General features: G+C 32.8%; 1 protein-coding gene and 2 pseudogenes across 1 annotated transcript in view; 1 reads left to right on the forward strand and 2 right to left on the reverse strand.

The window, feature by feature from the left end:
- The window catches only part of LOC108751255, a 3,385-nt pseudogene extending 2,894 nt beyond the window's left edge, over positions 1 to 491 (reverse strand).
- A 2,130-nt stretch (positions 492 to 2,621) lies between these two features.
- LOC108751256 lies at positions 2,622 to 3,267 on the forward strand (annotated as a pseudogene).
- Positions 3,268 to 3,637: 370 nt separating this feature from the next.
- The window catches only part of LOC108751282, a 14,696-nt gene continuing 2,487 nt past the window's right edge, over positions 3,638 to 15,846 (reverse strand). Inside the window, exons 2-10 of the mRNA XM_018491372.1 lie at positions 7,980 to 8,095; positions 7,731 to 7,838; positions 6,373 to 6,789; positions 5,987 to 6,217; positions 5,780 to 5,910; positions 5,538 to 5,696; positions 5,141 to 5,410; positions 4,695 to 4,946; positions 3,638 to 4,428 (exon numbers count right to left, since the gene is read on the reverse strand). Coding sequence (XP_018346874.1) covers positions 4,090 to 4,428; positions 4,695 to 4,946; positions 5,141 to 5,410; positions 5,538 to 5,696; positions 5,780 to 5,910; positions 5,987 to 6,217; positions 6,373 to 6,789; positions 7,731 to 7,838; positions 7,980 to 8,088 — 2,016 coding nt within the window. The 5' untranslated portion in view covers positions 8,089 to 8,095 and the 3' untranslated portion in view covers positions 3,638 to 4,089. The remainder of the gene's footprint in view (positions 4,429 to 4,694; positions 4,947 to 5,140; positions 5,411 to 5,537; positions 5,697 to 5,779; positions 5,911 to 5,986; positions 6,218 to 6,372; positions 6,790 to 7,730; positions 7,839 to 7,979; positions 8,096 to 15,846) is intronic.

The following is a 15,846-nucleotide window of genomic DNA, read 5'->3' on the forward strand; positions in this document are numbered from 1 at the left end:
GGAAAAATTATAAGAAATAAGAAATTGTTAAATTTTATATATTAAATTTTTTAATATAAAAGCATAGTTCTTTAAAATCCCGTTATTATTAGGTTCGATTTATCTCGAATAGTTGGTATCCGAGAAACTTTTGTACCCATACATATAAAAAATTACATTAACGCATGTATTTTATTATTATTAAATATATTCCTTCGTAACCACTATTCCATAAGGAAATCATTATAATCATTTATTGTTATTCCGATATGATTTTAATGGTGTGGCAGAACATATTTTCTCGCGAATTTTAATATTATATTAAAGATGTAATAAAAATGGTAATTGTAATTGACATGCTAAAATTATTACTATCGTAAGTAGTCTGGAATCACACTTCGGAAGTCACACCTTCCTGTAACTAAACCACTGATATTTGATTTCTTAAATTGTTTTTGCAAATGAATTTTGTGAATTTTACGTAGAATCAGAACATTAAGTTCGCTCTCCATTATGAAGATTTTTCTTCTTTGTATTGAATATTAACCCGCGTACCACGCAAGGCGAAAGAACCTTGGTGTGATGAAATTATTGGGATAGTATCTTTAATGACGAAAGTGCTGTAATAAATATATTAATAACTTTTTATCACGATATTAATTTTTTTTTATATTTGCAAGTTAATAATTAATAGTAAATACGATTTAATTGTTGTTAATATTTCTTCCGCGTTTATCAATATTTCATTAAACATTGGTTTAGAAAAATTTATGTTATCACATGTATCTTCAACGTTTTCATATAATCCCACATTATCAAAATTTGTTAATTATGCTCTTATAATATTATATTTTAAATTATTTATAATTATATATTGTATTACAAACAATTATTGTTATTGTAACATTGAATTCTATAAAAGATTACTATAAAAGATTAAAAAATAATTAATTAAAAAATTAATGCAGTATGATATGTGAATTAAAATAAATTAGATATAAAAATAAAAAAATAAATTAAAAATATACTTACCTGCTAAAACAGGCTACTAAATTTATTAGTAGCTTGTTTTTTTACGGGTGAGTATACTTAATTAAAAGAGAAGAAAACCGCCGATAAAATCGGCGGAGATGGTGAAGGGCCTCTATAGATTGATTCGTTTTTATTCATTTTGCGGTTGCAGGAAAAAGACCCTCTTGTTCTCTCTCAGCTTTATCTCTAATAGTAAGATAACAATTTCTAATGCGCACAATGTAACAAATGTATAATGAAGGAAACATTAGAAATAGGAATAAATATTAACAATCGAACTTTAAAGTCGAAAAGTGTACACTAGTTCTGCAAACAGATCTTATATTCATACAAATCTTTTAATGACATTTATTTTTATGAGAATTAAAGACTTGATTTATTTCTGCTGCTCATAAAAATTTATTGCGTCATACGAAGATTACAAATGTTATAACATGAGCATGGACACAGTGAGTGACAATACATTAATCGACAATAAGATAGATGACTTTTGCGAAAATCCCACAGAAGATGTATTAATGCAAAAGTTTACGAATTTCATGAATCTTTTGAAACATACGGAGAACCTCTTCTAAATAAACGGATTCGCACTACAAGATAATCATAATTTTCTCGTTCATTGCAAGGTATATGCGTGAAACTTCTTCGATGTGTGGTCGCATTTTGTTTCTTGTCTCTGCAATAGGGAATTTTTGCAATAACGTGAATCCAAATACGGCATTCATGCTAAAGTCACGTTATTCTTAATTATTGTAGTTGTTAAGAAAATAATCTAATCTTAGCGTTCACTGTATCTGAATAAACAGATCCTTAATGTTTCTGCAGGACAGAGTCTATACTTTTCTTTTAGGAGACATAGTCGAAAGACGGAAGTATCTGTTATTGTTATTAAATGTCAGGAAAGATAGAACAACACATTTATGTCGATCATTTTTCTTAAAAAGAAAATAGCCATAATAATTAAATGAAATAACATTGATTTTTATTCACTCATTCGATACATTATAGATTTGTTTTTTTATTTGTGTACTCTTTAAACTGATGCACACAGTACAATAAGTTGAAATAAAACAAACTTATATTTGTTTCACTTTGACTTGTTGTACTGTGTGCATCAGTTTAGAAAGTATAGAAATAAAAATCAGATCTTATATCAGATCTATAAAAATCAAGAGTTTATAGGATTTATATATACAATGGCTATCATTTTTTGTAGGACACGCGTCCAAGTTGAGCTAAAAGAACAAATTGAATCCTTATCAGAAGAAAAAGTCAACGAAGTATTACAATTGCTAGACATAGACTCCTGTGTAAGAAAACTAGTTGAAGCTGAACATAACATTGCTATGTCTAGCAACATGTCTAGCACATTTTGCAAAATACCAAAAAGTGCTTGAATAAGGTATACCAAGATGTCCTTTCTTTGATCAAATAAAAAATACTAAGCAATAGTATTTTTTTATATTGAATCTATGAACGATAAGATATAATCAAATTGTTACTAAATTATTATATTTAAGTATAAATAATCGTTTTATATGAATAAAAGTTTTGTACAAGATTTTATTACATTTTTTCTTATAAATTAAGGAGATAATATATGTATAATTAAATTATCCGATATGGAAGAGTTCAATACAGTTTATGAGTCTTCTTAGCATTCATATCTTTTGATAGATGCTCTGAAATCAAATTTAGAGGTGATTTGTTTAGAGATAAATAATATAATAATAGTTATTACGGCTTTGAAATGGCATTAAACAGACATTATAACATAACATTTGCTTTATTATGATTGATATAAATTCTGATGCATGTTAGACATGAGAAGTAGTCTGATTATTTCAGTCGATGTAGATATTTTTCAAACGAATTTATTAGATTGCATATAAATTAAATATATATTTGACATTATTTTATTTAATCTTCCCTATGTAGTTACAGAAAATGAAGAAGTAGTAGATAATAGATTCATATTCAAAACTTAGGCTGGTGGTAAAAATGGTAGACAGGTTATGGAACAAGTATTTACTATTATTCCCAAAATCTTGTTAGATGCAGGATTGTTTTATTTAGTTATTATCAAAGAAAATAATCCTGAATATATTGAATGTTTTTAAAAAATTAAATATGTCTGAAGTTGTTCGTAAATGGAAAATAAGAACAGTGCATTTGTGCATTTTACGTTTTCATAAAATTAAGGAAACGGAAAAATTAGTACTAGATGTCAGAGATAACATCCACAGGACATTTTAAAGGATTTTTATTTTATAAGAAGAGAAAAAAAGGTACTGATTATAAATCTACAATACTATATAAATCTAATTAATATTTATGGTGATAAATTACAGGTAAATGAACTTTATTTACTTGAATCATATTATATTGCACTGTTTGTAGATAGCTATATAACATCATTTGTATTATTTGTCGTTATGTATTATATAATTGCAATTAATACATTTACAGGCATAAGAATATATTTCGTAAAATAATAATTTAATTCCTTATTTATGTAGACTTTTATCGTGTCTTCAGTAATAATTGTTTATTTAAGAAAGGAGATGATAAAAGAAAGCTAAAAGAAGAGATAATCTTTTTTACAAATATAATTTATTGTCAAGTACAAGATTTACATTATGATGATATTGAATTATTGCAATAAATACCATTGGTATTCAAGCATTACATAAAATGAGCACTCTCGGCGTCTGAAGACTGCACGAGTAGTTTGTTTATAGATTGATGTATAAATATGGCTATTTTCCTATTCTGCTATTGAGCAGAATATATTTTCTATGTTTGTGTGGATAAGAGTAACGTTTCATTAAAATTTAGTTATATATATTTAAAAGCAATAAGCTGGAAGAATTTCTTTGTCTACTATTAATAACAGTTATTTCAAACATTTTGGTATATACATTTAGCAGTTTTTTCGCGATTGAATGATTATAAAGCGATAAAGTAACATCTCTCTTATCATTTAAATTATTTGATTACTGGCACGCGTTCGTTGTTTTCTACGCAACTTCTTTCTTGGTATTATTACGATAAAGGTATTATAAAAATAATACCGTTCTACGAATCCACAAATTTCGGTCTGCGAATTCGTTGTAACTTAATATATAACACAGCCGCGCTTATGATCGCGACGAAGAGTGTGCTTAACATAAGAGAGAAGGTAGTATAAAATCCACCATTGCTCATGCAGACTTCTTTCGCTTTTGTCATCGTTTCGACAGCCGTTTCTTCCATACTTTCCAGAATCTGGCTGGATGCTGTACTTAAGTCATCTAACATAATCACTTTGAAACGTCGCCCAACACGAACCGGATCTGATAACAGAACCGCATTCGACGAGTTGGTCGACGGTGGTGCATATGTTATCGAGCGGCGACGTCTTCCCGGCTCGATTTGCTAAAACAAATTATATATAATATGTAAGAAAAATGTAAAGTTTTTTAGTATGATTTTTATTTCGTGAAATAAGGAATTTTGTATAAAATTTAGAATAATTTAGAATATTTGAAAATATTTTATAAATTATCACAAAAAAATTTTTTTTAGTCATTATAAGAAATGATGATTTGAAAATACATTATGTGTTAATTTCAATGAATGCGATAATTTTACCGAATATTATATATAATGTGTTACATTTGAATATTGATTTTGTGGCTTACTTGATTCGCTTCCGGACAAGGCTCGCAATTAGTTTTACATAGTTCGACATTACATTCGATGAATAGATCCATAACATCAGGGAATTTGAAGGCTTGGAAGAACGCATAACCGATAATGGAAGCGCCTGTGTTACCGGTATCATTTGTCTTTTGGAAGGCACCGAACAGTTTCGGTTTCAAAATGCAGCCTCTTTCGTCGGTGAGCTGCAGCATATTGGTTGAGGCTTCGTCTCGCGCCAAACAATCACGGACCTTAAAAATAATTATAAATAATTGAATTCTGTAATCTTAAAATTAAAGTAGAAACACGTCGAAAAATAATTATTTCTTGTGTACATATATATTCATGAATTAATTACATCTATACATTTTTTATATTGGAACACGTAATTCTATTAATGTTCTGTAATTATCATTATGCATATAAGATGGTTTTCAATACATACCTGGAGATCGAAACCAGGATCGCCTTCTACGGAAACTACTAAAGTCATGGTTTCTCCGATTTTTACGAGTCCATCGGCTGCTGGTGCGAAAGGTCCTTTACCGATTTGAATATCCAATTTAGCTGTCGCAGTATCGCCACTAAACGTAACGATTTCTTGATTCAACATATCTACTGAGAGATTCACCGTTAGGGCCTTATTGATGTTCCCTTCCCAGAGACATCGTACTCTTCGAATTGTATCCCAGACTTCTTGTATACCCGGTTCATTCTTTAGCAATAAGAATTTTTTATTTCAAAGTCTAATAATTATTTTCTATCACATGTGATTTTTTACGAGCTAAATGTAACAAATAAAACCCGTGCAAGCTAATAAATTTAGTTAGTTCGACACCGACTTGTAATACAAGGACGTTTTCCAAATACGCTTGACCAGCTTCACCCTCGAAATCGTTGATGAACTGAGTTCCGCAGGACTCCAGATTCACCGTAAAAGAATATGTTGTTGAGCCGGAATTCTGTTTTACGTAGGTACATTCCGGATTCATGAAAAATCCCTGAAATTAGACAAAATCGATACATTATTATCTAATAATGTAATTTTTTGTGCAAGAGATTGTTTTGTTTCACGCTCTCTTACCTTAGAATAAATAATGCCGTCGTAAGCGCGATTGAATTCGATATTGATCGTCATCATTGTCTTACTGCATTGAACATCGAGATTATGAATATGCGGGGGATGACTAAGATCATCCTCAGCTTGAGCAGTTTCTGAAAAATAAAATAAAATTAGTTTTTCATATATTTTGCATTTATGTTACACTGGCTGTAACAAACAAATACATACCTCCAGTTCCAGTTTCTGTAGTTCGAGGGCCTTCTCCTCTGCTAACTTCAACAGTAACAGCACCTGTTCCAGTTTCACTTGGTGTAGTAAAGGGAGGCGACGGTCTCTCGGTTGAATATCCTCCGGTCGAAGTAGGGTAGCCTCCTGAACTAGGATAGCCTCCTGAACTAGGATAGCCTCCTGAACTAGGATAGCCTCTTGTCGGGGTTGGTCCTGAGGGTCCTGAGACTCCTAAAAAATACTCAGATGGCATAATGCTGGTAATCTCCGATTGATTTGGTGCACTGTATTATTTAATGGTATACTTAAAGATGCTTTTGGAGCATTTTCAATTTGGATTTGGATTTCTGAGTCTATACCCGTACCTGCACCAAAGCGGGGCTTACCGATCGTGGATTCAGAAGGAGGTCTTGGACTGGTCGATGGGAAAAGCGGTGGCTGCGGCGGTAGGTAAGTGGACGACGATTCCGGGGGATTCAGTGGTGGAAAGGCCGACGAGCCCGCGTTGGAATACGAGGGTTGACTCGGTCGGGGGTTGTAGGACGTGGAGCCTCTGAAGCCTTGCGGCACGTACGTTGATGAAGGTTGTTGGCTCGGTCTTGGAGTAGAAAATGGCGTGGAAGGTTGCCCAGATGATGAGTAACCAATATTTGGCGGAGTATACAGCGATGATGGTCGCTGAGGGGTATAGCCTGATATATCACTTTGTTGAGAACCCGTGGCCTGGAAAGGTCGGGGTTTTTCAGGCGGTCGTTGAGTGCTGTAGGGTGGCAAGTATGCATTCGCATCCGATTGCTGGCGAACTGTAAAAATACGTGAGCTCAAGAGTGAGACCCGTTTGTAATCTGTGAACACTACGTTGATATCAATGAAAATTTATTATTGAAGTTATCGATTATGTCATCGCAGTCCATAAAGATCGATCAGTTTTATATATGTATCACTCTTTTTAAGTTTTAATTAAAAAAAAAAAAAACAAACAAAAGGTAAAAGAAAGCGTAAGTTCTGGAGAGTTAATTAAGAATATATTGACTTTAGTGCTGCATAAAAGAGAACGATTTATTAAAAACATTCGATAGCTTTGATGTCATTTATTTATTAAAGTATTATATAAATTAAAAACACTATCGATTAAAGTTAATTGTTTTGAAACTTACTATTGATTGGAAAGCAACTGTCATTCATAATATTAAAAAATGTACTTATATTTTACATTGAAGCTATCGATAATGCCATCGAAGTCCATGAACATTGATTAATTTTAGTGTTGATCGGTCTCTTTGAATTTTAATTCAAGAAAACAAGAGAGTATATTCTAAAGAGTTAATTAAGAGTGCATTGACTTAATGCTTTGTAGGAGAAAACGATTTATTGTCAGTTCGAACAAACGTGCATCAAAGCCAATCCCAGCGCCGAACATAAAGCTAATTCCGTGACTTCTAAATGTCACATTAAAATGATTGATTAATAGCATAGCGTGTTTATGGATGAATGATTTTGTGCGTCTATAATATTGAAATTGGTGAGGCGGTATTGGCATAGTCGCAGCTTTCTTTTGCACAATACACATCCATAATAGCGTCCATCTCTGGCCATCAGCGGCACTGAACTGTCTATAAATCAGCGCGCAACGTTAAACTGCAGCTAAATTCAATTATCATGAGAAAATATGCTCGTTAATATGCGCGTACGACGACAAGGATGGCTTCGTGCCGTTTCCTGTCGACAAAACTCGGAAACCTACTTTTACGTGTGCCTTGCTGGTAGATCCCTTGAATCCACTCTAGGATATTTTGCGCCATCACGTCTGCCGGCGATACGGAGGCAGCAGCCCGTTGGACTCTCGAGTGTGCTAATGAATTTTAAACCATTCGTTTGTGATCAATTTATCATCACAACAATTATAGCGCCTCTCTCTCTCTCTCGCTCTCTCTTTGTCGTTCGCTGATTGTGCTTAAGGCGGACTTATAGAATTCTCTCGCATTTTTCTTACCGGGATCCGCGTCTGCGGTTCTCACAAAGAGCGCGTGTCCGCCGAAGTCTTGGCCACATACCGCTGCACCCGAGAGAGCGACGACGAGAATCGCCGCGATGAGCCTCATCCTTGGCCTGTAAATTTTATTTCAGTTAATGACAGCATTTTTTCTCTTTCTTTCTCTCTCTCTTCACGCTAGATTAATACTTTCAATTTCGATCAGAATTTCTTCAATAGAAATAATCGTCCCGCGCGAAATCGCTTTCAATGTTGCGAGGGTCAAGTGTCATTGACTCGCGGGAATATGAAGGTTTACCTAAGGATGATGAGTCGCGGATGATGAGTCGCGGATGGCGGTAGGCCGGTTTCCTCGTCGAAAGTAGAAAGTGATCATTATGAAATCTATATGACCATGATCGTAGCTTTTGACAGTTGACGTCACCGTGCAAGCGGGATGACTTATTGCGAGAGGAGGCATGCGAGAGTGCGCGCGCATTCTCGCGTGATTTCTCCTCAAGGTCTGGGTTTCCGTGTTCTGGGACGGTACATGAAAAACCATGTCGTCGATTATGAAAATCGCTGTTTACACATTATATGTGTATCTATACGTTTAAGCGCGTGTTTCTTTAAGGTCTCCACGTGCGTGTCGGAATGCGCGAATTGTACAAAGAACGACTACCGTTCTAACTAACCCGACCGTATCCATCAAGAATTTCGAAAGTAACATCGCCGAAGAATATGGTGGTTTTCTAATTGGACCGTAATTGCTCGGTGGAATACCCAAGGTTCCGAATCGCGGACGCGAATGAAACTCATCCTTCTTGCAAGGATTAAACAGGCAAGCATTATTTCGGCAATTTCGCGATGACTGTACAGATAATTGTTTTGCCAGCAAGTTGCAACTAGCTGGATGATCTCCAAGGTCCCAGAACATGGCGAAATTAATCGTTGTGGAAAGAAAAAAGGATGAAACCGCGTGCAATTATTTCAACAGAGCTTTAGTGAAAAATTTAGCGTGTGAGTATAATGGCGCTCGTTCCTTAATCTCGGATCGCGATCGCTAAATGTCTTTTAATTTAGAGCCGACGTCGTTTCCATTATTGTTCATCTCTTCTCACGTGCTGCAGCGTGTGTTAGCGGTGTGTTTCGTCAGGGCGGATTACGTGCGGTATAATCGCTCTGTCTTGTCTCACATGTCTCATAATTCCAGACCACCTTGTTAGCATAATTTATGACTATACTCACGAACACTTAATCATGTATTTTTGGTCATTCAGATGCTGCTGCTTTTATTTATGTAGATAAGATGGCATTCTTTTTCTTTCATAGAGATTTTCATTAATATTACGACATTTGTTATTTTAATTTTAAATATGTGAATTTTCTTCGCATACTTAGCCGTATTCCTTTATGATCTAATATCAAACAAATAAAATATATTTAAAGATTTTTCATGAAACATGTATAAAAAGTTAAATTTTCAAGAAATAGAGAATTAAAAAAAATCATTTATTGCGTGTGTGTCAAAGCATATTATATTTCTCTGGACATATAATTCCTATTTTTGTTAATGAAAATTAACTTTAATCTCGATTCGATTTACTCCTCATCTTTTTCTAATTCTAAGGATTAAAAAACGATGAAAAGTAAGTTGAATCGCGATTAAAGTTTATCTATATTGGAGGAAACAGATACAATAAGAATATAAAAACGAAATTTATAATTAATATTTTGAAAATCCATAAAAAAAAAAATAAAAACCTTTAGACTCGTGTTTGTTTCTTGGAAAAATTTTATATTTGCTATTATTGATCCTATAATATCCTATAATATATTCTACATTAATTTTTTAAACATTAATAATAATAAATAAAAAAGGAAATATTAAGTGTATGAGACAATAATTTCTTTACATTTTATTTATAAAATGTTAGAAGTTGCTCTTAATAAAAACATCACATGTAAATGTTAAACTCTTCTATTTCTCGTTTTCTGTTTTATTCTTGCCGGAACAAAATTATTAACGATATGGTACTGATAGAGAATAATAGGTATCAGATTAAAAAAAAATGAATTTATTTGATTATTGCGGAAAATCCAGTATTTATTATAGATGAATATTCATGCAGAACCTCTCTTATGATGCATGATTGAAATTTATAATTTAATGTATGAATAAAATAGATTATTAATTATGATATGATTAAAATTTTAATATTTAATTCAGTCAAATTCACAGTTACAATAAATAAATAACAATTTCAATTCATGCAGTGATAATCATTGTATTAAAATAATTATTGGAATATAATAAATGCAACAGTGATACAATACACATATTGTGATATTCAATCATTCGCACGAATTGACAGATAATTACTCATTTGTACTCATTATATACGAAATGCAAATTCCGCATGACTTCCTCGTAATTTAGTGAATTCTTCTTTTAAGCTCTGCGCTTAAATAAGCGTCATTATCTCGTTACACGAACTTGAAATCTAAAGGTTAATCCCCATGCAGTAACTACAGAAGGCACGGGAAAGCATCCATGCAAGGATGCACGGATGCTTTCCATCGCCTTAGTTTTATGCCATGAATCTGCTAGTGAAACCGAATCGTGACGCGGCCGCCTTTGGTTCCTACCCGCACACGTACGATCTGATACATCCAAGCGCCGATGCTGTATCGGTAGGGTAAAAGATCGAGAAGTCAACAGTGGAATCGTGCTTGAGCAAGGTGAAAGGTGAAAGTCGTATCTAGCGCCGGTTAGAGGGACGTATAGATACCGGCAGGCATGTGCTTGCTTTTACACGTGTTCTCCTTGGAACATATCTACGCATTGTGAGAATCGTCTATCGCAGGATCTTTCTGTTGATCGATAAATCAGATAAATTAATGTGCTTTTCCTCCTTTCTTATTTCGTTGATCAATAACGTTATGGATTTTTAATTTTCTTTTTTTTTAGTTCCATATTTGAATTTGCCAGATAGAGATACTTAACTCTTCAAAATTCTCATCATTTTTGTTTCTTTGAATTGTTTATTTATCACCACCACGTGTTTTTTATGTCATTTTGCACATCTTTGAGCTAGGGTTTTTTATTTTGTAGCAATTGATGCGTGTACGCGAAGATTTTCTCGAGTCTCACGATAGATACATTAAATTACGAAAATAGGTATGAGAAAGAAATTCGTGATAATTATACCAGGAGATTGACTTGATTACATAAGTAAGAGATTTCAATTATTAAATTAGGTTTAATCAATTACAAATACATGTAGAGAGTGATGGCAAGATAAACCATTAAGATAACCCGATTTACATGAAAACAAATTATTTTATAGCAATAGAGGAAAAGGTAGCATTACTATGGCCCCTCATATTATTTATTTATTATACAAATTATTTTAACTTTGTTAATTAATATTTAAAACTTAGTGATTACATTCGTCAAAGTGTAATTTAATCGATTTTAGACTCAAAATTATGAAATATTTATTACTTAAAATATTATTTATAAGAATATAGCAATACCCTATAATCAAAGAGACAGAAGACAGAAGTGATAATATGGTCTGTCTGTAAAAATTAAAAAATTTGGATTTGTTTAAAAAAAAATAGACTACTTTTTCCGCTACTCAGTAAAAATTTATAATTTCAATATGTAATGTGAACTACAGATTAGAATATAGTGCTACAATCAATTTACTAAATAATTATTTTTATATGGAAACCTTGAAAATAAAAGAGACTAATTGAATTAGTAATTAGAATGTTTATGGAGTAATATTGTTTAACGTTGCAAAATACGCTAATTGATACGCAGTTTAAGAATAATGAAGAAATATGTATAATAAAATGCAAAAATTTGCTTTAAAAAGTGCTTGAGAGTAAAAATGAGTTATAATATACCAGCTGTTATGTATTGGTATAATAGCGTCATAATATAAAGGGGAATTACTGAACAAATTATTTTATAAATATGATTCAATAAATAATCATTAGAATTCGCCATCTAATAGCCGAGATATTAAGAAGAAACACATTATATCTAGAAAGGCTATAATACCACCTTCTCTTCTAATTTCGCAGCAATATTCTCGAGTATGAAAAATATGACAGAGTCATGCAAAAGCGACATATTTGACCTGTTTAACTCTTAATTTGGACATTACACAATAGTAGATTACGTAGTACAATCTTTTTTAATCAAGAACTTCTACAAAAAAAGAGGAGTAATTGCACTCCATTTTATTTACTATTTATCACTATCTTCTTGTATTTCTTAGCATTATAAATGTGCACAAAATCCAGTTTTTTGTTTTTCTAAAAACAAAGTAGTTATATAAATAAGTGGTTGAAGTTGAGAGGCTCCATCATCTACACTGAAAGAATGATTTTGCTGAATTATCTAAAAATTTAGCTAGATACACATATGAAAATAATTTTGTTGGATTATTAAAATAATTATATAGAAAACACTTGAACGTTGGTGAGAATGATGCAAGAAGTTTTAACATTCTAGCAACCAGTCAGAGCATTCTATATAATTATTTTGATAGTCCAAGTAAGATTATTAGCTAAGTTTTTAGATAATTTATAACTTCAACAAAACTATTCTTTTCGCACAATTGAGGGTTAAGGTTGATGAAAATCGCCCTTAATAAATGCTATTCTTATTATATATCTGAGAAAATAATATTTGTCGTCGCTTTTATTCAGTGTATTCAATAATCGCTGTTATTCAATAAACGCACAACATATAATTGATAACCCACGTTGATGTCATTAAGCTATTAGAGATGAACCGCTAATTATTGCGGTTTTGTGACGCGTGCGAGTCGCGAAGGATTTAGACGTGCGTCTCATTTTTCGTTTCTGCCGTAATTTTGCGAATACAATATCACGCTGTAGTATATATACATCGGTAGGATTTTCTCGATCTAATTGGAGTCCCCATCACGTTGACAATTAAATTAACGTGCCGGTACTAATTACGCGTTAATTAACACCATAGCCCTACCTCGTGCTCTGTCGGTGCTACGTGAGGAAGGTATATTCTTTCGAAATCTACACCGGCACCGCGTCGGCGTATTAGAATATCATAATTTGTGCCTCGAAGAAACATTCTGTCTCGGCGTCTGCGTCCCCGCGTCATGCAATTGTGCGAAATTCGTGTAACTTTGCGCAGGCAGTCCGGCCGTAACGTTGCTGTTTGCGGTCGCGTGATTAGGCAAGTGTAGCATGCACTTGAGATGCTGCGGTTTCCTCTTCGCCACATTGCCGGCCGCTTTGTTGTCGATGTCGGCATTTTAATAACGAGACGAGACAGCACGCGTTTATTATGGAGGTTTCGTAACGAGCTGGGTCCATGGAATCATGGAACTGGGCTACTCGAGATTATTATGACTTTAAATCTGATGCGTATTAAGACTGCTCGATCATTGACCGGGAATTACAAGTCAAACTAATATTGTTAATATAAAAAATATTTTTAATTTAGAGATAACAGAGAATATTAAAATTTTTTCGTAACTTATTTAGGAAATAATTAATTTTACATTATTTACGATAATTCGGACTGCGTGATTGTTTTATATTAGCGTACGCTAAAAGAATGTAGAATTATCTTTATGATATGAAGCGAAATTTTCTTTGCATTAAAGTTTTAGAATGATGCAAGTAGCGTGAATGTTTCCCTGATTTTTTAAAATTTTCTGAATTACTTCTACTCGCGACAATTTTTAATTTAAAAACTCATTATTCAAAGATAACATCTGATTTTTAATTGAATATATACAGTGAATGTAAAAAGTATTTGTAAAACAGAAAAGATTTTCGTGAAAAAAAACTTTGTTTGAAGATAAACATTAATTAACAATTCATTAACGATGAGTAGCGTTTGCTGTCATAACGTAAACAAAAGTAGATACTTATGTACTAACTACGTAATGAAAAGAACCGTATTTATGATCTCTTAGAAGTTAAATTTCTCGACTATACAAATATTTTGTGTGTGTGTGTGTGTGTGTCCAATAATACAATTCTCCATTTTTGGTTATTATTGAGATAACACATATTTTAAATATTACACATCTCTTTTGGTGAAATAATTTTGAGAAATATTCAATCTATTTTATTTTTTAATAATAAATTGCTAATTAATATTTATTTTCTAAAAATAAGTTTTTTAAAAAGATATCTTCTTTTTACGAATACTCTTTGCACTCAATGTATTCTTTATAATATATGTAACTATATATATAATAAGATCGATACTGTCCAACGTATTGTATAAACGGCAGATGATAGATCCAAATATCATTTTTTTATATTTTTGCTTGTTACTGAGATAATATATTTTAATTATAACATTACACATTTCTATTTAGGTAAACTAATTTTAAAAACCACACGATCTACTTTATTCTTTATTAAATTGCTAATTAATGTTTACTTTCTAAAAAAAAAGGTTTTTTAAAAAGATATCTTCTCTATATAAATACTTTTTGCACACTCACTGTATTCTTTATATTATATGCATATATGTACGATATAATGAGGTCGATATTGTTCAACGATACTGTATAAACGACAGATGAAATTATGGCGGTGCATCCTTCCGAGAAACGCGCAATATTTCGGCGAGCGCAAAATTATTCGTAGCATGTTAAATTAAATTCAATATTAAGAGAGGAACTACTCACGTTGAACGTTAATGGCGCGAATGATGCTAATGACGGAACGATTTAAGTGTACACAACGGCCAGTATGCGGCCGGCGCGGAGTCACGTAGTGAAAACTGTTACGTCCAATAGGTCTGGGTTACGGGGACATAGATTTCCTTATACATCGGCGTATATATCGGCGAATGCCGACCTAACTTGCTGAAATCGGCCGTGTTGACGATGAAAAATCATCGAGGTGATACAAGCGTGATTTCTACCGCATCAATGTCGGCAGTCGACGATTCCAAATACGTAACTTCGTATAATGCGCGATAGTCGGGAAAATAAGTTTTCGTTCGGACATTCAGCGATGGCAAAAGTCAGGCGCGAGTAGAACACCTTGACCGTGTTTGACCGACAAATCTTACATCTTCATCGTTTTTTCCATACGCCGTTTTTCACATTTTCCTTCACCGAATGATTTACGCACTTTATCAGCTCCTCCGCGTTTCAGAAAGAAATAACCGTCCCGTTCAAGAGAAAAAAAATTACGATCATCCGTTTCAAAGATTCGGCTGTGAATTCTGCGCCGGAGGATTATTTGTCTTGAGACAAATGACGTTCGCGAATTTTTAAGTGACCGCAAAAACGTGCCCCGAGAGTACACTTGGTTGGGAAAGCGTGAACTTTACTGTTAAATTCCTCGGATGGTGAGGCATGCGCGTTTTTCAAGCTCGTTCATTGACATTTAATATATTCTTTGCACACGTACGAGAATCCTTTCTTTCACCTTATTTCTCCTTTTTTTTTCTATTTCTCTCCCTCTCCCTTTCTCTTTCTATCATCTCGTGTGCGTATATGTGAGATCCCCTACTTTTCTCTTTTTTTTTTTGTCAAACTCTTCACGCACGTGTCTTTACTATTATGTAGTGCTGTAGAAAACGCATTTCAAGTACCGTGACTAGCGAAAGGATGTCAATACTGTGTACGTGTGTATAAGGATGTTGATATAAAAATACGAAGTTATGAATGTTACAGGATGATTTTGACAACTCACTGTAGAAAACATTTTGGAAACTTCTTGTTTCAAAAAGAATCTGCTTAAAATGATTATTCGGTAAAATCGAAATATTTCAGTTATTTTATAATAAAATGATTAGTATATTATATATATATATATATATATATATATATATATAAATAATTAGTATAAT

The sequence above is a fragment of the Trachymyrmex septentrionalis genome, unplaced genomic scaffold (assembly GCF_001594115.1).
Source record: "Trachymyrmex septentrionalis isolate Tsep2-gDNA-1 unplaced genomic scaffold, Tsep1.0 scaffold43, whole genome shotgun sequence".
Taxonomy (NCBI): domain Eukaryota; kingdom Metazoa; phylum Arthropoda; class Insecta; order Hymenoptera; family Formicidae; genus Trachymyrmex; species Trachymyrmex septentrionalis.